Here is a 23259-nt window from a genome sequence, read left to right on the forward strand (position 1 = left end):
AAGAAAAACCGTCGAGCTCATCTGTGATGGTTCTGAGCCTGGCAAAACCATCGTCATGTCTGTAGAGCATCTCGGTGATTTCCCTGACAACGTGGAGATCATCCCTTACTCATGCACCTGGGAACAGTTCCCCACTGCCAACGTCGTCACTGGAGGAACACTGAATATCTCCATGGGAAGCATGAAGAGGAAATTCGAAGAGCTCATGAGCGTCAACTTGGTGGCCCCCTCCAACCACGGAGGAAAGCCACCTTTGGCGTTCTATGATTCTGAACTTCCTAGTGGAGGTTCAAATTCCGCCATCCCTTTGTTCGTACGAGCGTCGATGGCCAACGCAGACGTCCAACGACTCCTGATTGACATAGGGGCCTTGTGCGACATCATGTACACCTGCCTTTTCAAAACTCTCCAACTGACAGAGAAAAACCTTTCTCCCTATGTTGGAAATGAACTCTACGGCTTCAACGGCTCGTCTACTCAGCCATGGGGGTACGTAGAACTATTGGTCACCTTCGGCGAAAAGGAGGCCAAGAAAACAATAAAGATCCCATTCTTGGTGATCGACTGCCCTTCTCTCTACAATTGCATCATAGGGAGAACCGGGCTTGCCAAACTAGGGGCCGCATGTTCAACCGCTCATCTAAAGTTGAAATACCATGCGAAGGATGGCATCATCGCCTCTCTCAACGGAGACATTGAAGCGGCAAGAAGATGTTTCCTCCAAGCTAATAAATCCCAGAACTCGGTTTCCCAATCTAGCAAACTTGCTGAAGACAAAGGGGAAGCTGCTGCGAGCACTCTGGATGCCAACTTGGTCGAACTTGACCCCAGGTTCGCCAAGGAAGACCTTAAGGAACAAAAACGGGAAAAGAAGGATCCGCTCAACGCAAAACTTCTTAGACCTATTCTTGATGGTGAGTTCGAGCTGGTCCCTTTCGGAAATGACCCCTCGAAAAACTTCAAGATCGGTAAGGATCTTCCCGAACTTGTCAAAGCTTAGCTGATCGCCTGCCTTAGAGAGAACGTCGACCTGTTCGCATGGAATGCTGCCGACATGCCCGGAATCGACCCTAGCGTCGCTTGTCACAAGCTGACAGTAGATCCCGGAGTTAGCGCTGTAGCCCAGCGACGTAGAAATCAGTCTCCTGAAAAATCAGAGACTGCAGAAAAAGCTGTAAAAGACCTCTTAGAGGAAAATTTTATTTCTGAGGCCAAATACACTACTTGGCTCTCCATTGTTGTACTTGTCAAGAAATCTAATGGAAAATGGCGTATGTGTGTTGACTATACCGATCTTAATAGTGCCTGCCCTAAAGATGCATATCCTCTTCCTAACATCGATAAACTCGTAGATAATTCCTCCGGTTACAAACTTTTATCCTTCATGGACGCCTATTCTGGGTATAACCAGATACCCATGGCTGAAGAAGATAAAATAAAAATAGCCTTCATGACCGAATCAGGGAACTATTACTACAACGTAATGTCATTCGGTCTGCGAAACGCGGGGGCTACTTATCAACGTATGATGAACAAAGTTTATGACAAGACGCTTCTGGACGACATTCTCAAGGTTTACATGGACGACATGATTGTAAAATCCCAACAAGAGGTGGATCATGCCGCTCACCTCAGAATAGTGTTCGAACAAACTAGTAAGTACAACATGCGGCTCAACCCAAATAAGTGCACCTTTGGAGTCCAAGCGAGTAAATTCATTGGCTTCTACCTGACGGAAAGAGGAATTAAGGCGAACCCAGATAAATGTCGCGCATTTACTGAGCTCCCAACGCCCCACTCCAAGAAGTGAATCCAAACACTCAATGGTATGCTAACTGCTCTCTCCAGATTCGTGCCTAAGTCCGCTCAACACGCACTTCCTTTCTTCAGACTCTTGAGGAAAGAAACGAAGTTCGAGTGGACAGACGAGTGCGAGAACGCCTTGAAACATCTCAATGAAACCCTCTCCGCACCGCCAGTTCTCTCGCGACCCGACCAAGGTGAAGTACTGTACCTATACCTTTCCATTTCTTCTGACGCGGTAAGCGCCGTCCTCATCAGAGAAACCACGGAGGGACAGAAACCAGTATACTTCACCAGCAAAGCATTGCTAGGGTCTGAAACGAGGTACCAAAGAATTGAAAAGGTGGCCCTCGCCCTCCTCACAGCGGCCCGAAGATTGAGGCAGTATTTTCTAGCTCACACGGTGATAGTCCGGACGGACCAACCCATCAGACAAATCTTGGGTCGCCCTGACGTTGCTGGTTGGATGATGAAGTGGTCACTCGAGCTATCTGAGTTCGACATACACTACGAGTCCAGAAAGGCACTCAAGGCACAAGTGTTCGCTAACTTCTTCGCCGAAATGACTTTTCCAGCCGAGGACAACTCCGAGGAATGGACCGTCTTCATGGACGGATCATCCAATTCCAAAGGAAGCGGAGCTGGAATAATCATAGAAGATAACAAAGGTATCACTATCGAGATTTCTCTTGCTTTATCTTTTCCTATAACTAATAATACTGCAGAGTACGTAGCCTTCTTGGCCGGCTTACGAACCGCCCAAGACATGGGGCCAAAAAAGGTGAAAATCTTTACCGACTCGCAACTCGTTGCTTCCCAAGTCACGGGAGAGTCTCAGGTGAACGAATACCACCTCCAAAAGTACGTCCAATTAGTACTAGAGAAAATGAAAGAATTCAAAACTATCGAAGTAGATCACGTTCCCCGCAAACAGAATACTCGAGAAAATATTCTTTCAAAACTCGCAAGTACGCGTACTGCAAATGGGAACAAAACCATAATACAGGAAGTTCTCGACGAACCAAGCATCCCGGACAAAGGAACTCAATCTCAAGAGATCAACTCGATCATCGGAATGGAAGACTAGAGGGGACCCATCTCTCGATACATAGAGAATGGAGAACTCCCTTCCGACCCACACGAAAAAACAAGGCTGAAACGAAGGGCCTGCTCATTCACTTTGGTAGAGGGAACCTTGTACAAAAGAGGCTTCATCACCCCACTCATCAAGTGTTTAAGACCTAACGAGACCCAAGAAGTCCTCACTGACGTTCACAACGACATATGCGGACAACACCTTTGTGCCAAATCTCTCGCAAAAAAGGTCCTACGAGCGGGATACTATTGGCCTACCATGTTGAAGGACGCTCAAGATTATGTGAACCTTTGTGATAAAATCCAGGGACACGGGGATATGCACCTAGCACCCCCTGCTGAGCTAACATCCTTAGTTTCCCCATGGCCTTTTGCATGGTGGGGCATCGACCTTCTGGGACCGTTCCCCAAAGCCACTAGGCAGCTAAAATATCTGGTGGCCGCCATCGACTACTCAACTAAATGGATCCAAGCTGAACAATTGGCCAAGATCACAGCTAAAAACTTACTCCGTTTCTTCAAAAGAAACATCCTAGCAAGATTTGGAGTACCAGCTCTGGTGATATCCAAAAATGGTACACAGTTCGCGGACCAAAGTTTCCAGAACTACCTAAGGAATATCGGCATCAAACAAAGTTTCACCTCAGTTGAACACCCTCAAGCCAACGACCTCGCCGAGGCAGCAAACAGGGTCATTCTACGAGGGATACGAAGAAGGCTAGAGACGTCCAAAACCCAATGGGCTGAAGAGTTACACGCGATCCTTTTGGCTTATAGAATTACTCCCCATTCCACAACTGGTGAGTCACCTTTTCGACTTATGTATGGGACGGAGGCGGTCTTACCTATTGAGCTAACCGAACTCACATGGCGAACCGACGCCAACGCCGACTTCCCGGCCAACACGGCAAATCTATGTGAAGAGCTCGAATTTATTGACGAAGTCAGGACTGACACTACCTTGCGGGAAGTTATAAAGAGGGAATTCGAAGATGGGAAAATCGCCGCCAACTGGGACGGTCCTTACAAAATCCGGATGAAAACCGGGACGGGGGCTTACGGACTCGAAGATCTCCATCAAAACGCAATTCCAAGGACTTGGAATGTCGAAAAACTCAAAAAGTATTATACTTAGATGGCAAACAACGCCAAACTACTCAAACGTATATACTTAGTTCTATGCAACGAACTTCTCACTCCCTGTAACACCCTATTTCTATTAAGCGGTAAAACGCGCGAATACATCAGAAATATTCTAGAAATAGATGTTACTTCTCAAAACAAACCAAAAGATATCATGCATATATATAATATTTCAACGGTCACAGCGGAATTCAAATCATAACTTCAACATATACATGCCATGGTCAAATAAATCCTCATATGAAATTACTTCAAATCCGACAAGTGGACAATAGCAACAACATAGCAACAGAATCCAAAACAACAAATAGACGCTAAGCCTAATCAGAGCCTAGATACTACGACACTGACACGACAACGGAGAAAGCTCCCGTCGTCCAAACATCCAACAAGCAAACTCACCAAGCGTCTAGTCTTGCACAACGTCTACCCATCCATACAGACAGGTAGGCGGTCGAAACCACTGGGGGTAAGTATTACATTAATCATAATCAAATCATAATGGATAGATGTACGAATATAAAAGAGTTCATAGATATTTACATACATGTCCAACATCAACATTCAATCATATAAGCAATACAAGTCCACACTTACCACCCATCATTAACAATCACAAAAGTAACCATCTGACAATTAAAGTTATGCAATGCGCCTAGACTTGACACATATATGCATATGGTACCAGATCAACAACAATAGATGCCAACTGAACATCTAAGTAAGAGTACACCTCCTCTTACTATGTAAAAGTACACCTCCTTTTACATTTCAACAACAACAATAACATGGTATGATGCATGGGCATATAACAATGACTCGATAATGCACAACTCCAACATAACAACTATCAAAACAATGTAAAAGTACACCTCCTTTTACATTTCAACAACTCAACAACATTGCATTATCAAGAATCATGCCCATACATTCAACAATCACATCTCACATAAAATTCATCAACATTCATCAACATCCTTTTACAATTCATTTCCATTTACATCACATAAATCAAGTAAAATGGAATAACACAACAATTTATGATAACATCATTCTCAACCTTCCACAATCATTCAGGCACAATTACTTAGTCCTATGTGACCTATTCACAAAAGATTCATAAGACTTTAGTGCATCAAGATTCATTTCTACTAAGTTCGTCTCCAAAAGTCACCATTTAAAAATAATAGAAGTTATGAACCAAAACCAATCCTACAAGCTCAATTGCCTATGCCATGTATTCTCACAAGTCACTCATAGGTGCAGTAGAGGATACATAAGTATTTCATCGGCCAAAAACGACGAATTCAAGAAAAACTCAAAGTTCGTCTCACTTTTTCACTTTTCACAAAATTTTCCATTTTCAAAGCAAAACAAGTTAGATCCATCACCTCATAGATTAGATAGTATTAAACACCTTAATTGAACTCATAAAACCCAAGTTTGAAGTTTGGAAACAATCCATAAGATTTGGGTCGACTTAGAAATAGTTATGCGGATTTTTCGTGAAATTTTTCTAAGACCACCTTGGAGTATTTTCCTCATAACTCACAAACAAAGAATCATTTTCAAGTCAAACCAAAGCCATTGGAAAGCTAACAAAATTATCTACAACTTTCATGTTTACACCAAAAGCCAATTCAGAACAGAAACGAGGGAAAAAGATGCGAGAACGCGAAACAGAGGATGCTGCCACCGTGCAGCTCGCCGTGGCGAGTAAATCTATTCGCGAGGCGAGTAAGCTCACCGAAAGCACCTCCTGCTCGCCTCCCACTCGCTGTGGCGAGTTGGGACAGTCCTGTTACGAGAAAAACTCACTTTTTCACCCCAAAACCCCAATTTTGACTTCCCAAAGCTCAAATTTGATCCCACTGTTTGTTTAAACATTTCTAAACAAGAAAAGACACTCAAAATCATGTAAAACTTGCATCAAAACATCCTTACAACAAAAATCATCATTTGACCCATTTTTCATCAAACTTCAAACAAAACAACACAAAGTCATATCAAACTCTCCAATTATGATTACCCAATGTTTTAATCATCAACAACAACATCTCTCAACAACAACAGCCGCTAAACATCATGAATTTACCACCAATTCAACAACTACAACATAATTCATCAACTATTTCACTCAAGAACATGTTATATATATATATAAACCCATTTTGTCATGCAAATTCAACAACAACAACACAATTATCATTCAATTCACATACCCAAACATTGCATCACAACATAAGCACGAATTTCACCATTAATTTCACAAATAATCAATTATTCAAATAAGCACTTATGTAGAAGTTAGGGTAGAAGCTACAACTAGGTGATTATGAGTAAAGACTAACCCCCTTACCTCTAACACTAAGAATCCTTAATTCAAGCTTCAATTTAGCTCCTAGATGGTGAATCTCCCTCTTGCCTCTAACCCTTGTTCTTGCTCTTCTCCCTAGTTTCTATCTCTTCTCTTCTCCAATGAAATGAAATGAAAATGTTGTAACCCTATCTCTTCTCACTAACATTAGTTTATAAAGGCTCACTTAATGGGCTTATCTCACAAACCTTAATGGGCCTAACCCATTTCTAATTCAACTTCAAAAATGTTACTATTCACTTACCGGTAAAATATAACACTAACGGTCACTTAACGGTAATTAAAATAATTACTAAACCCTCTCTAGTAACTTGGTAAAATAATAACTTCCACTAAACACTAAAAAAAAAATAACTTTCTGCAAAATTACAAAATTGTCACTGCCCTCAAAATGACCAAAATGCCTCTAAGTCCAAAATGACTAAAATACCCTTCTACACCGAATTCTACGAATCCCAACTAAAAATACACACAGAGGCAAATAATCACATAAGAGCACATATAACACACATAAATAAATAATAAAATAAAACTAGCGAAAATCGGGTTGTTACAACTCTCCCCCACTAAAAAGAATTTTCGCCCTCGAAAATTACCTGAAGAAAACAACTCTGGATACGCAACCCTCATCCTACTCTCTGATTCCCAAGTGGCACTCTCACCGGTTAGTCCAACCCAAATCACTTTAACCAAAACGACCTCCTTGCCACGCAAACGCTTCACTTCACGATCCTCAATCCTAACCGGCCAGGTCTCAACGGTCAAATTATCCCTTACTTCCAAATCATCCACTTGAATCACATGGGACGCATCATACACATACTTCCTCAACTGAGACACATGAAACACATCATGAAGATTCGACAAAGATGGCGGTAACGCAATCCGATACGCTACAACCCCAACCTTCTCAACAATCTCAAAAGGTCCAACAAAACGAGGAGTCAACTTCCGACACTTCAAAGCACGTCCTACACCAGTTACATGGTTCACTCTCAAAAACACATGATCACCAACCTGAAACTCGATGTCTTTCCTCCTCTTATCGTGATAACTCTTCTGCCTACTCTGAGATGCTCTCATCTTCTCTTGGATCATCTTAACCTTCTCGGTCGTCTCTTTCACAACTTCCGGTCCTAACAAAGCACTCTCTCCTGACTCATACCAACACAAAGGAGTTCTACACCTTCGACCATACAAAGCCTCAAACGGTGCCATTCCGACACTAGAATGAAAACTGTTGTTGTAGGTAAACTCAATCAACGGTAAACATTCAATCCAACTGACACCTTGCTCCAACACACAAGCTCTCAACAAATCTTCCAAACTCTAAATAGTCCTCTCCGTCTGACCATCAGTCTGGGGATGATAAGCAGAACTCAACCTCAACTTAGTTCCCAAAGCAGCTTGCAAACTCTCCCAGAACTTAGAAGTAAACCTCGGATCCCGATCCGACACAATACTAGAAGGAACACCATGCAATCTAACAATCTGCTCAATATAAATCTCAGCCAACTTAGCCACAGACATACCGGTCTTAATAGGAACAAAATGTGCCGATTTCGTCAACCAATCAACAATTACCCAAATAGAATCAAAACCCTTAGCAGTCTTCGGCAAAGCTCCAACAAAGTCCATTGATATACTATCCCAGTTCCACTCTGGCACAAACAACGGTCGCATCAAACCTGACGGCTTCTGATGTTCAATCTTAGACTTCTGATAAACCAAACAAGCATACACAAACTCTGCAACATCCTTCTTCATTCCAGGCCACCAAAACAACCTCTTCAAATCTTGATACATCTTAGTCGTTCCTGGATGAATACTCAAACTACTTCTATGACCTTCTTCCAAAATCTGTCTCTTAAGCTCAAGAACTCTCGGTACACAAACACGATCACGAAACATCAAAACACCGTTCTCACCCAATCTGAAGTCCCCACCTTTACCTTGATTAACCAACACCACACGATCTACAAGTTCCAAATCTTCCTTCTGACCGTCCTTGATCTCCTCCAGAATATTATTTGTCAACTTCAACATTCCCAACCTCACACCATTCGGTGTCAATTCACTAACCAAACTCAAATCTCGAAACTGCTCAATCAACTCTAACTCTTTCACCATCAAAGCATACATATGCAACGACTTCCTACTCAAAGCATCAGCAACAACATTGGCTTTTCCAGGATGATAACTCAACTGGAAATCAAAATCCTTAAGATATTCCAACCATCTCCTCTGCCTCATATTCAACTCCTTCTGGTCAAACAAGTACTTCAAACTCTTGTGATCACTGAACACTTCAAACTTAGAACCATACAAATAATGCCTCCAAATCTTCAACACATACACAACGGCCGCTAATTCCAAATCATGAGTCGGATAGTTCTTCTCATGCACTTTCAACTGCCTCAAAGCATAAGCCACAACCTGACGATTCTGCATAAGCACCCCACCACGACCCATCTTAGAAGCATCACAATACACAACAAACGATTCCTTCGGATTCGGCAAAATCAACACTGGAGCTGACGTCAACCTCTTCTTCAACTCTTGGAAACTCTTCTCGCACTTAGCATCCCAAGCATAAGCTTGTCCTTTCCGAGTCAACTGCGTCAATGGCAATGCCAACTTAGAGAATCCCTCAATGAACCTCCGATAATAACCTGCCAATCCAAGAAAGCTTCTAACTTCAAAAACAGACTTAGGTGATTCCCATTGCAACACTGCATCAACCTTCGACGGATCCACCCCAATGCCACCTTTAGAAATCACATGACCAAGGAAACTCACTTCCCGCAACCAAAACTCACACTTGGACAACTTAGCAAACAACTTCTTCTCTTTCAAAACTCCCAACACAATCCTCAAATGCTCGGCATGCTCCTCTTCAGACTTAGAATACACCAAAATATCCTCTATAAACACCACCATAAAACGATCCAAAAAAGGATGAAATATTCTATTCATGTATTCCATGAAGACACCTAGCGCATTAGATACTCCAAATGACATCACAGAATACTCATAGTGTCCATACCTCGTTCTGAACGCAGTTTTGGATATATCTTCCGCCTTTACTCTAATCTGATGATATCCTGACCTCAAATCAATCTTACTGAACACTTCTGCACCAACCAACTGATCCATCAAATCATCAATCCTCGGAAGCGGATACCGATTCTTGATTGTCACCTTGTTCAACTGTCGATAATCCACACACAATCTCATGCTACCATCCTTCTTCTTAACCAACAACACAGGAGCTCCCCACGTCGAAACACTTGGCCTGATAAATTGTTTCTCAAGCAACTCTTACAACTGGTTCTTCAACTCACCCAACTCTAATGCAGACATCCGATACGGCGCAATTGAAATAGGACTCGTACCCGGTACCAAATCAATTGCAAACTCAACTTCCCTCTCCGGTGGTAACTCGGTAATGTCGTCCGGAAAAACTTCTGGAAACTCTTGCACTACCGGCAAATCACCAACCCCTTTCTCACTACTCTCCTTCAAAGAAGCAAACATCATGAACACACCAGCTTCACCATCCAAAGACTTCTTCACTTGCTCCGCGGTCAAGAACCTTCTACCTTCCTCAACTACAGGCTTAGAAAATGTTACACTCTTGGTCAAACAATTAATGTTAACACCAAAAGTCAACATCCAATCCATACCAAAAATAACGTCCATATGCTTCAACAGAAGACACACAAGATCCAACTCAAAATCAACATTGCCAAAACTAACAGGACACTTAGCACACACTAAAGAAGTCGTCACTGAACCACTAGCTGGGGTATCGATAACCATTCCACGAGACAACGGAGTCATAATCAAACCCAAACGCTCAACACAACTAACCGCGATAAAAGAATGAGTAGCACCAGTATCAATAATTGCAATCAAAGGAGTACTATTGATAAAACACATACCTCGGATGAGATTATTCGGATGCTCCACCTCTTCCGCATTCAATGCGAACACCTTTCCCGCTGCCTTCTTCGGCTTGGTACACTTAGTACTGATATGCCCTTTCTCACCACAATTGTAGCAAGTGATCTCCTTCTCCACATAAGTACACTCATAAGCCTTGTGACCCGCCTTTCCACACTTGTAACAACTGTCACCCTTTCTACAATCATTAGCAAAATGACCCAGGGTGCCACACTTGAAGCACCTCACCTCAGCAACATTCACTTTAGAGCCTCCACCAGATTCTTTCTTCTTTCCTTTGTCCTTGTTGTACGGCTTCCCAAATCCATGACTCTTTCCTTTCTTCTCATGCTGAGCTTTGTAGTGATTAGCTCTAACCCTTCCGGCATCATCAAACATACGACTCTTATGCACCAAAGTATCAAAGTCTCGGATCTCCTGAATACACATGTACTGGTAGATATCGGGCCTCAAACCGCTCTCGAACTTCACACACTTGGAAACCATAACATCCTCAGCATTGATGTACGGACAAAACCTCGAAAGCTCCTCAAACTTCGCCGCATACTCAGCCACTGAACGGTTCTCTTGCTTCAAGTTCAAGAATTCCACTTCCTTCTTAGTCCTCAAATCCTCAGGAAAGTACTTCCTCAAAAACTCAGTCTTGAACCTAGCCCAAGTCACAGCTCCACCAGCCTCAAGTCTTCCCTTAGCATTGGTCCACCAATACTCAGCTTCTTCTGCAAGCATATGAGTAGCCATCCTGACCTTCTGGTCCTCACTAGTCACCATAGCACGAAAAATCCTCTCCATAGCTTGAATCCATGTCTGAGCTCCATCCGGGTCATATCTACCCTTGAACGTCGGCGGACTGTTTCTCAAGAAACGATCAAGCCTCCGCTCCTCAGCCTCACCAGGATCACGATGACCAACTGTCGCCTGCTCATTCGCCTGAGCCAACACCTAAGCCATCGAAGCTAAAGCCTGAGCAATCGCCGCATCATCTCTACCACCAGCCATCTCACTTTTACATAAAACGAACCAACAGATAAGAACAACAACACAAGAACAAGTACCGAAGGTAACTCATTACCATTCGCATACTAACAGGGACTATCAACAAACACTAGTCTACTAGTCTATTAGTCCGGACAAGACTGACCACGGCTCTGATACCAACTTGTAACACCCTATTTCTATTAAGCGGTAAAACGCGCGAATACATCAGAAATATTCTAGAAATAGATGCTACGTCTCAAAACAAACCAAAAGATATCATGCATATATATAATATTTCAACGGTCACAGCGGAATTCAAATCATAACTTCAACATATACATGCCATGGTCAAATAAATCCTCATATGAAATTACTTCAAATCCGACAAGTGGACAATAGCAACAACATAGCAACAGAATCCAAAACAACAAATAGACGCTAAGCCTAATCAGAGCCTAGATACTACGACACTGACACGACAACGGAGAAAGCTCCCGTCGTCCAAACATTCAACAAGCAAACTCACCAAGCGTCTAGTCTTGCACAACGTCTACCCATCCATACAGACAGGTAGGCGGTCGAAACCACTGGGGGTAAGTATTACATTAATCATAATCAAATCATAATGGATAGATGTACGAATATAAAAGATTTCATAGATATTTACATACATGTCCAACATCAACATTCAATCATATAAGCAATACAAGTCCACACTTACCACCCATCATTAACAATCACAAAAGTAACCATCTGACAATTAAAGTTATGCAATGCACCTAGACTTGACACATATATGCATGTGGTACCAGATCAACAACAATAGATGCCAACTGAACATCTAAGTAAGAGTACACCTCCTCTTACTATGTAAAAGTACACCTCCTTTTACATTTCAACAACAACAATAACATGGTATGATGCATGGGCATATAGCAATGACTCGATAATGCACAACTCCAACATAACAACTATCAAAACAATGTAAAAGTACACCTCCTTTTACATTTCAACAACTCAACAACATTGCATTATCAAGAATCATGCCCATACATTCAACAATCACATCTCACATAAAATTCATCAACATTCATCAACATCCTTTTACAATTCATTTCCATTTACATCACATAAATCAAGTAAAATGTAATAACACAACAATTTATGATAACATCATTCTCAACCTTCCACAATCATTCAGGCACAATTACTTAGTCCTATGTGACCTATTCACAAAAGATTCATAAGACTTTAGTGCATCAAGATTCATTTCTACTAAGTTCGTCTCCAAAAGTCACCATTTAAAAATAATAGAAGTTATGAACCAAAACCAATCCTACAAGCTCAATTGCCTATGCCATGTATTCTCACAAGTCACTCATAGGTGCAGTAGAGGATACATAAGTATTTCATCGGCCAAAAACGACGAATTCAAGAAAAACTCAAAGTTCGTCTCACTTTTTCACTTTTCACAAAATTTTCCATTTTCAAAGCAAAACAAGTTAGATCCATCACCTCATAGATTAGATAGTATTAAACACCTTAATTGAACTCATAAAACCCAAGTTTGAAGTTTGGAAACAATCCATAAGATTTGGGTCGACTTAGAAATAGTTATGCGGATTTTTCGTGAAATTTTTCTAAGACCACCTTGGAGTATTTTCCTCATAACTCACAAACAAAGAATCATTTTCAAGTCAAACCAAAGCCATTGGAAAGCTAACAAAATTATCTACAACTTTCATGTTTACACCAAAAGCCAATTCAGAATAGAAACGAGGGAAAAAGATGCGAGAACGCGAAACAGAGGATGTTGCCACTGTGCAGCCCGCCGTGGCGAGTAAGCTCACCGAAAGCACCTCCTGCTCGCCTCCAACTCGCCTCCCACTCGCTGTGGCGAGTTGGGACAGTCCTGTTACGAGAAAAACTCACTTTTTCACCCCAAAACCCCAATTTTGACTTCCCAAAGCTCAAATTTGATCCCAAAGTTTGTTTAAACATTTCTAAACATGAAAAGACACTCAAAATCATGTAAAACTTGCATCAAAACATCCTTACAACAAAAATCATCATTTGACCCATTTTTCATCAAACTTCAAACAAAACAACACAAAGTCATATCAAACTCTCCAATTATGATTACCCAATGTTTTAATCATCAACAACAACATCTCTCAACAACAACAGCCGCTAAACATCATGAATTTACCACCAATTCAACAACTACAACATAATTCATCAACTATTTCACTCAAGAACATGTTATATGTATATAAACCCATTTTGTCATGCAAATTCAACAACAACAACACAATTATCATTCAATTCACATACCCAAACATTGCATCACAACATAAGCACGAATTTCACCATTAATTTCACAAATAATCAATTATTCAAATAAGCACTTATGTAAGAAGTTAGGGTAGAAGCTACAACTAGGTGATTATGAGTAAAGACTAACCCCCTTACCTCTAACACCAAGAATCCTTAATTCAAGCTTCAATTTAGCTCCTAGATGGTGAATCTCCCTCTTGCCTCTAACCCTTGTTCTTGCTCTTCTCCCTAGTTTCTATCTCTTCTCTTCTCCAATGAAATGAAATGAAAATGTTGTAACCCTATCTCTTCTCACTAACATTAGTTTATAAAGGCTCACTTAATGGGCTTATCTCACAAACCTTAATGGGCCTAACCCATTTCTAATTCAACTTCAAAAATGTTACTATTCACTTACCGGTAAAATATAACACTAACAGTCACTTAACGGTAATTAAAATAATTACTACACCCTCTCTAGTAACTTGGTAAAATAATAACTTCCACTAAACACTAAAAAAAAAATAACTTTTTGCAAAATTACAAAATTGCCACTGCCCTCAAAATGACCAAAATGCCCCTATGTCCAAAATGACTAAAATACCCTTCTACACCGAATTCTACGAATCCCAACCAAAAATACACACAAAGGCAAATAATCACATAAGAGCACATATAACACACATAAATAAATAATAAAATAAAACTAGCGAAAATCGGGTTGTTACACTCCCCAAGCGAGCAAATAAACGGAAGAGGAAAGTCGTGCCACTCCGAATCCAAAAAGAAAAAAGATAAGAAAAATTTACACAAGTCAAGTTCTCTTACTCCTCAGTATGTACGCTTACCGCTGCGACATCACTGATAGGCATGTTAGGTAGAACCCCAACTCGCGATGGGTGATTCACGCCTCAGTGTGTTGAACTTAGAATTATTTCTTCGTTCATCCGCTGTTACACGTCCGAAAAACAACTTTGGACACACATTCAGATAAACGATCTCTTGGATGTGAACTACTTCTAACTAATACTCCGCGTAACAATTAGGACTCTCCTGCCCGAACTCTTCCTTGCAAAACAACGTAAAGGTAAAACTTTCTAAGCAAAGTGACTAAGTACCTAGGAAGATAAACAGTTCGCTCTCAATCAAATACTTCAAACAGTATAAAGCCTCACACGACGACCAATCAAATTCAAAACATTATACTTGGAAATAAATCATGCATTTTCAAACAAGTGTAATTGAGAATAGAATAATTGTTTTATAAAAGGTGCTAAAACCACTAAGGGCGCACAATGTCATTACAAACTTGGTTGTTGAAGAATATTAATTACAAAGGCCTCATCAGGCCTGGGCTTCATCAACATGCCCATTATCCTCTTCGGGGTCGGGGGGTGGAGTAATCACCCCTATCTCCTCACTGTGGGGATGAATTCCTTCGACATCCAGCTCGATATCTGGGTTCACCACCTTCAGCTGAGCCACCACCCAATCAAAACCAAGCTTGACGGCATCCACCAAGCTTCCTTCCAGCTCACCAATCCTGTCCACTAGGTCAGCGCGCCGCAGGACAACAAGGTCTTCCGCCTCATCCTCTTTGGGAAGGTCCGCCTTCTTCAGAGCTTCCTCCAAGGACACCTTCTCCTCGGCCAGCTTCCGAGAGAAATCAGCCGCTTGCTCAAAAGTAGTTTGAGCCTCTGTCAACTGCTCCTTCAAAGCAGCAAGTTGACGGTCACGCTCCTCGGCAACTGACTTCTTGCTCCTTTGATCCTCCTCGAGGGCAGCAACCTTAGCTGTTTGAGCATCCCTCTCCTACACCAAAGCATCGACCAGAACTTCACTTTACAGCGAAGCATTGTTCAGGGCAGCTGCGACCTCTAAAGCCTTCATAGTAGCAATAACTCCATCGTTTATCGCCTTACTCCGGCCAGCAGGACCTAGGTCCTGGATAATCTTCAGCTCAGGGTTATCCAAGAAAAGGGTCGACTGGGGACCGCAAAGCTCCGGTTTAGACCATACTTTCGGAAGCTGGAGAAAGTCTCCTTTCTCAGAGCGGACAGGAACTGCCTTGATCGGCATGATTGGGTCCTTGGAGGGAACTCTCACCCTCTGCCTCTTCGCAGGCTCATGTCCCAGTTCTTCAGAAGGATCTTCACCTTCCAAGTCCACCACGGAACTAGAGGTCGAGCCAGCACCAGAACCAGCTATAATATGCTCCAGACACTGGATGTTCTTGCGCTGCTTCTTGGCGGATATCTTCTTCCTGGCTGCGTTTACAAGAGCCCCCAAATCTTTCATTTTTCCTACAAAACAGAGAAAGGGAAATTTCGTCAGATAGGGGAAACAAAACAAGAATAAAACAAGAAGACAAGCAGCGGATAATATAAACTACCAAGATTGTCTTCAAAGTCTTCGGAAGTTAACAACTCATGGGTATTAATGAGGCGAGGTTCTATTACTGGGGTCCCATCCGCACTCATCAATGGGTTTCCCCGCTTGTCAGTCTTGACCTTCCGCGGAAGAGACTGAACAAACCCCCAAAGTTGTTGACGCAAGCCTTTTTCCTCGTCGGTAAGGTTGGAAACGGTTCGGCCAAAGTCCCTTGGCTCATAGACAAAGTGGTCCCAAGACCAACATAAATGGAAGAAAGGACGGCGCTCTTGAACACCATCCTTTGCGGCCTCCAAAAGGTTGTCTAAAGCGGCCACACTTTTCGGCCAAACCAAAAAGAAACGCTCTTTGAAGCTCCAAACTTTCCCGGCGAATATCTCAAATATCTTCTGGGTTTGACGAAAAGAAACCCAATTTGTGCCCCGTTGCACGGTTAAGAAGGAGAAGAAGACATTTTTGGAAGCAGGAATTTGAAGATAATCACACAACAGTTCGAAGGCCCTCATGAAGGCGTAAGAATTAGGATGAATCTGGGTGGGAGACAGCTTAGTCCAACGGAGCATCTCTCGCTGGAAATCAGAAAAAGGGAGTTGGAAACCCATGTTTGTAAAAACCACTTCATACACGGGAAAGACATAGTTTTCGTACTCCGAACGCACCCGGTCGGACGTGCTCGGAAGAATCAACTCCCAGTCTTCTACCTCACCGATGGTCCTAAAGGGGATCTCACCCACGCCATCGGCAGCAAAAATGGATTCCGTTTCCAAAGGCTTCTCTCCCAACCAATACGCGGCAGGCACAACAACTCCCTCGTCCGCCATGAAAGATCTGAAAAAGCAAGGGAAAAAGTGAATCCAACATTCAGATCCACCCTTCCTTGACCCATCAGGTCGGCCACGGCGAGGAAGGGGTCAAGCGCCACCACTAAAGATAAAGGATAAAAGAAAACAGCGGATCTGGCTCACGCATCGAGGAAACCAACTCTCGGCGAACAGACCCAAATCTTATAGATGAAGCTAAAGCCTGCCGCCAACGTTCTTCTAAAATACATACAGAAAACAGACAACATTTCTCAGGAAACTCTTGATGCACAGTGGAAGCCGGCATAGCCAACGGCGGAAACCACCGATCAGAATCACTTCTTCCCTAAAAGTGTACGTAAATACGGTTCCTAAAAACAGAAACTAAGGAAATCAGAAACACAAAAACATAAGAGATAGAGTTATCAGAGCATTACCTGTTACGATGGATGAATGGAACTTGAAAATGAGAAGTTGGGATTCGGAAAGACTTCGCCTTTTGAAAGAACTTTGGAGAAAGAAAAACTTCTAAGTCTCTGAGAAAGTGATACGCAGTGATGTTCCAGGAAAACGTTTAAACTATTTATACCCGTTTCATAAACCACTCAAAAGTCGCGCTGTTCTATCCAATACAGCCCTTCACATACGACTCTCCCTTCAAGTGACACTTCTGCGGTCCAGATTCGATCAAATCATTCATCCAAAGACCCTGATCATTCACATCGGTTCTCTAAACGTCAGGATTAAATTAACGGTGATGATGACACCTCGGAAATATAAACCGAGAACACTCTGAAGACTATAGGTACTCAAGTACTGTAAATAGCCTTTACATGTGTCACACAGAAACCAAAGGTCATGTCTCCTCAACTTCCTGGCGAAGGAATCTTCCTGGCGAGGGAATCTTCCTGTCTGATCTTGCACAGCTGGACACACGTGTACCGAACACAACTCATCACTTGGGCGAACTTATTTAGTTAGAGAGCGAACAGAGTTTTGAGATAGACGAGTTAGCTCGCCCCATCCTCTTAACACTCTCGGCCGTCCTCGCAGACAACTCCCTGAGTCAAAGATACATTCAAGTCTGGCAAGCAGGATCAATCTCACCCTCGAACGAGAGGGCGCACAAAAACAAACTTCCCCCTGCGATCGGCCACAAATGAGCAGGGCGTCCACACTTAAGTCATCACTCTTCAACAAAGAGTAACGACTTGGGGGGCTACTGTTCTGGACCAGCCAAAAGGATCTTTGGCCCATTACTTAGGCCCAATACATTCCAAAGCCCAAACTCCTTGTTTGGCAGCGTTACTTGCGACATACCCCCTCTGCACGGAGCGAGCGAGACCGGTTCAAACTAACCACAACGTCTCTCTGCACGTTCCCGCAATAAACTCTCTGGCGGTTCCACTTCCCACAAATTCTTTCTTCCTTCTAAACCCTCACTCTCTGATCTCTACTGACTTAAGCGTCGGAGTGTCTGCAGGTACACACCCCCCATCCGCTCCAAGAAGCATTCTGACGCATTCCACCACCGTCACAACCACCTCATTTAAAGCACCGGCAGTCACCTTCTGATCAGGTACGATCAGATTCCATTCCAAAACACTCGTTGCCCATGTATTCTGCTAAATAAGAAGGTCATAATGTTTTCGTTTTAATGATGAATAATAGGACCCATTTTTAAGATTTTGGTGTCCAAGACAAACTTACAATTTAGACCATAATTAATAAGCATACAATAAATTGAATTCTTAAAGTGAGAAAATAATTAGCTTGAAGATTATAGTTTTTATTACATATAAAAACATTGATCTTTTTATGTAATATCCAAATGTTCATATAAAATAATTTATCCAAGCATTTATGGATGTAAGGCCACTAATAATTGCAACACTTTCAATTTCGAAAAATTATCATTTGCATCAAAATCTGTCTCCTCTCTTTAAAATGTAAGTATTGTTTTTTGTTTTCGTTTTAATTGATCCCTAAATTTTTATTTATTTTGGGCCTAAATGTTGAACTTATTTTTTGGAGCCTAGGACAGCTGCCCTCTTCGCCCTACCTCAAATACTTTTTTGGATTTCAATTGGATGTTATTGATTTTTGATACCTTAGGCGTATTTTAGATGGGATAAAATAATTAATCAATGATTAAAATAAATTATTTAGATATGAAAGATGATTTATTAAAAGAAAAATAAAAACAAAGGTGCCAACGACCCTAACCTAGCTACAAAGACTGAGCTACAACACAAGACCCTAAATTTTTGTGGCCCATACACACACGGTTGTTAACTTAGACCAATCTAAAAAACATTAGGGTAATGTTAACTAGTGCCCCCGGGGCACTAGTTAAGGAGACTAATATAGAAAATATGCATTGGAAATTGTTAAAAAGTCTAAGTTAATAAGTGTGCGCATTTTTATTTGAACATAAAACCCTCTTGCCATTGGTTTAAGTTAGATATAACTAAAGGAAAAATATGTAGATTTGAATAGAATGTTTCTTAATTAACATCCACTTTGGTAATTTACACCAACTTTATTTATGAATGAAATGAATTAATGAAACATATTTGTATACATTTGTGTTTACTTAGACTTGTTTCATGTTTATAATTGTGTGTTCCAAAACATAAATGTTACCGTAACAAAGTGGGTGAGTGTTAACAATATTTTAATGAAAGTTACAAAAGTAACCCACAATTTATTAAATTTAATGATGAGTGGTTTGTTTGTCTAAATAAAATGGTGTACATTTTTAGTAGTAACGAGGATTGGTTGTTTTCAAATAACCTTTCTCGTATAAATATTTGCAAAAACCTGGCGTTTTCAATGTTCGTCTTGTAATGTGCTTGTAAAGGGCTGGTTAATTTGAGAAAAATTGTGCTCGGAAAGAGCGAAGGATAACGATGCCTGTGGCACACCCTGATTGGGCAATGTTACCAACCATAAAATGGTCAATGTTACACAAGTGGAACCCGCTTGGAAAGCACCCTAATGATATCTAAATCTCTCAAACCCACTGTGTCACTCTGTTTTGAAAATATTTATTAGATAGTTACAAATAAGGTTTGATTTAATTTTACAAAATATTATTACGCAAAACTTTATTTTGTTGAGGTATTGATTCAAATCAAAGAATACCTTGCATATTTTGATTCGAATTATTATGACCGTTGGGTTTCTCTTTTCAAGTATTTGATTGACTAAACTCTGTTTAAAAAGAAAAATGATTCGAATCATTACTCCCTTTTCGAAGTATGATTCGAATCAAAATCTTGCTGATTCATATCAACCTTTAACTGAACACCTATGAATCGAATCAGTGTTCATGGCTATAAAATCAATCTTCATCATATCTCAGACTTTAAAATTACACTATTTTATTCTAATCACAAATGGCTTGATTTGAATCAAACCCAACTTTTCACTTTATTTTTTGGACAAACTTGTTCCTCCTTGCTCAGATATATATATTTTCCTTGACTCATTACACTTCTCATTGAATTAATTTACAGAAACACTCTAAAATCCTCTCTCTCTCTCTCTCTCTCTCTCTCTCTCTCTCTCTCTCTCTCTCTCTCTCTCTCTCTTTCTCCTTTTTACAAACTTCTTCATATTAAACACTTCTTTTAAGAACACTTGTAGGATTTGAGATCTAGATTGTTAGGGTGCTATAAGATAATTGTATGTTTAGTTCTAATCAAGGATCTTGGTAGAGCATCAAGGATCTAAAGAAAAAGGAGATATTTTCACTTCCAGAGGTAATTGTGTGGGTTATTTATCAAACAATCAAGATTGAGTGGGATCGAAGCAGATTTATAGAAAAGAAGATTACTTGGTATTCATCCAATTCCAAGGATCATAAGATATTATGACTATTATAAAGAATGCATAAGTGTGCATATCCTATCGGTTGACATGAATGTTTGGGATGCCTTCGTCAACGGATGGTTTGAAACGCAAATATATGTGTTAACAATACAAGTACAAAATAGAGGAAGAGAGAATAGAAATAACGAAGACGGCTAGGGTTTCATAAAATAACAATGACTTAATATTACAAAAGGTTACAAGAGAATATATAATAAAACCTAATGGACTCTAACTTACTAATATAAAGGCTCAATAACTTAAGTCCAATACTTTATTATCTAACATCTACCCTCAAACTTACAATGAGTCAACAAGAAGCATTTGTGAGTTTGTCAAACAAAATACGAAAAACATACTAAATAATATAAAGTTCTAACACTACCCCTCAAGCTGAAGCTTACTAAGCTTTATGCTTGTTACAAATTAACCCGGAAAAATAAACCAAAGTTGTCAGCAAAACCAATGGAGAGTCGCAACCAACCAAAGTGAGTTATCTTCGTAGAGAGAGCAGCAAAAACCATCACCATCAACCAAACAAAGAGAGAATAGTCCAAAAAATAGAACCAGTAGAGAGAAGCAGTCATGCATAAGAACCAATAGAGGAGTAACAAAAGAATCATCAAAAGTGGGAGAAGTGCAATCAGAAGAAACAAAAGTCGGAGAAGTGCTATCAATCAGAAGAACCAAAGGGGGAGAAGTCAATGCAATCAGAAGAATCAAAAGGGGGAGAAATGCAGTCAATTAGAAGAACCAAAAGGGAGGGAAGTGCAATGCAATCAATCAGAAGAATCAAAAGGGAGAGACGTGCAATCAATCAGAAGAACCAAAAGGGGGAGAAGTGCAATCAATCAGAAGAGCCAAAAGGGGAGAAGTGCAATGCAATCAATCAGAAGAATCAAAAGAGGGAGAAGAAACCAAATTGTGAGCACACGACTCACCAAACAACCAAATGTGAGAACTCGACTCACCAAACAAACAAATATGAGAACTAGACTCACCAAACAACCAAGTTGAAGAATCAAAAGGGGGGAAGAAACCAAATTGTGAGCACTCGACTCACCAAACAATCAAATGTGAGAACTAGATTCACCAAACAACCAAATGAGAGAACTCGACTCACCAAACAACCAAATTGAAGGATCAAAAGGGGAGAAGAAACCAAAATATGAGCACAAACTCACCAAGCAACCAAATTGTGAGCACAAACTGACCAAACAACCATATCACTTGACGCACCAAACAAACAAACCAATTGTGAGCACTATTTTGACTCACCCAATAACCAAACAAATTGAACCAGACTAATTAACCGAACAAAACTAAATCAAGACAACTTGAAGAACCAAAACAAACCGAACCAAACGACTAAGACAATCTGAACCAAAGCAACCATAGACAGACATAGACACAACCAATTAACCAAACACAAACACAATAAAACATACGAAGACTCAAAATATCCACAGAGAATTACACACCCAAAAGCTAATTACTTTCTCTTTATTTTGCTTGCTGCCATTAGGAATTATATGCCAAACAATAACACACGAACAATTTGATTGGTACTCCATGGTATTAAATCACATATGTGTCGTAACTTTAATTGTTATAATAATTCCTAAATGCAACAAGATTCAAAACAATGGAACTAATTAAAATACCTAATGGATGGACTTCTTTTTTTTCTTTTCAAAAAAACCAAGACACACAATTGGCCAAGCAATCAAACATTCCCACGACGTCCAACATACAAAAGAACCGACCAAAAGAAAAAAAAAAAAATACAACCTACAAGGGAAATCACAACCAACAAAAATTAAAAGACCAACACTAATTCGACGAGAAACCAAAATCCAAAATTGAACGAGAAAATTAGAACAAATAGAAGAGAGAGAAGAACAAACCCAAACTGAATTGAATCATTCATCAAAGACCAAACCAAACACATCCCCATACTTTTGGGAAGGCAATAGCGGAAGCACAAGCAATCTAAGGCGGATCAAAACAAGCTCTAGATACCATGTTAATAATACAAGTACAAAATAGAGGAAGAGAGAATAGAGATAACGAAGACGGCTAGGGTTTCATAAAATAACAATGACTTAATATTACAAAAGGTTATAAGAGAATATATAATAAAACCTAATGAACTCTAACTTACTAATATAAAGGCCCAATAACTTAACTCCAATATTTTATTATCTAATATGTTGGCATGCAGCGTCATGCAAAACAAGCCTAAGGCCGATTGGACAACCTATGATATGAAGAAAGTCTACTAGGATTCGAAAGCAATAAACATAGTCATCTGTCTCCTAGACGTGAATGAGTATTACTCAGTTTTACATTGTAAAATGGTTAAAACAATGTGGGACGCTGTGAAAACTCAAAAAGAGACATGATAATGTTTAAATAGTGCATCAAAGATGTTCAGTGTTTCACTTACATTTTTAGATAATGTTTAAATAGTTTAATTACTATAAACCAATAAAATTAAGTTTCTTTCTACAT

General features: G+C 40.5%; 1 protein-coding gene across 1 annotated transcript; it reads left to right on the forward strand.

Annotated features, from left to right (window-relative positions):
* The first annotated feature begins 1054 nt into the window (after positions 1 to 1054).
* On the forward strand, positions 1055 to 2890 carry LOC146954388 (uncharacterized). The gene is made up of 2 exons (XM_085744530.1): positions 1055 to 1401; positions 1849 to 2890. The coding sequence occupies exons 1-2, from the start codon at positions 1055 to 1057 to the stop codon at positions 2888 to 2890; spliced, it is 1389 nt and encodes a 462-aa protein (XP_085600656.1).
* The last annotated feature ends 20369 nt before the right edge of the window (positions 2891 to 23259 follow it).

The sequence above is a fragment of the Medicago sativa genome, chromosome 1 (genome assembly GCF_051527215.1).
Source record: "Medicago sativa cultivar Bolivia chromosome 1, Bolivia_mono, whole genome shotgun sequence".
Classification (NCBI taxonomy): domain Eukaryota; kingdom Viridiplantae; phylum Streptophyta; class Magnoliopsida; order Fabales; family Fabaceae; genus Medicago; species Medicago sativa.

Bases quoted from the DNA above. Each gene is read 5' to 3' on its own strand.
- LOC146954388 (XM_085744530.1), top strand. From the start codon at position 1,055: ATGCCCGGAATCGACCCTAGCGTCGCTTGTCACAAGCTGACAGTAGAT. The intron at 1,402-1,848 runs GTATAACCAGAT...TGCTCTCTCCAG, and splicing joins TTCATGGACGCCTATTCTGG to ATTCGTGCCTAAGTCCGCTC.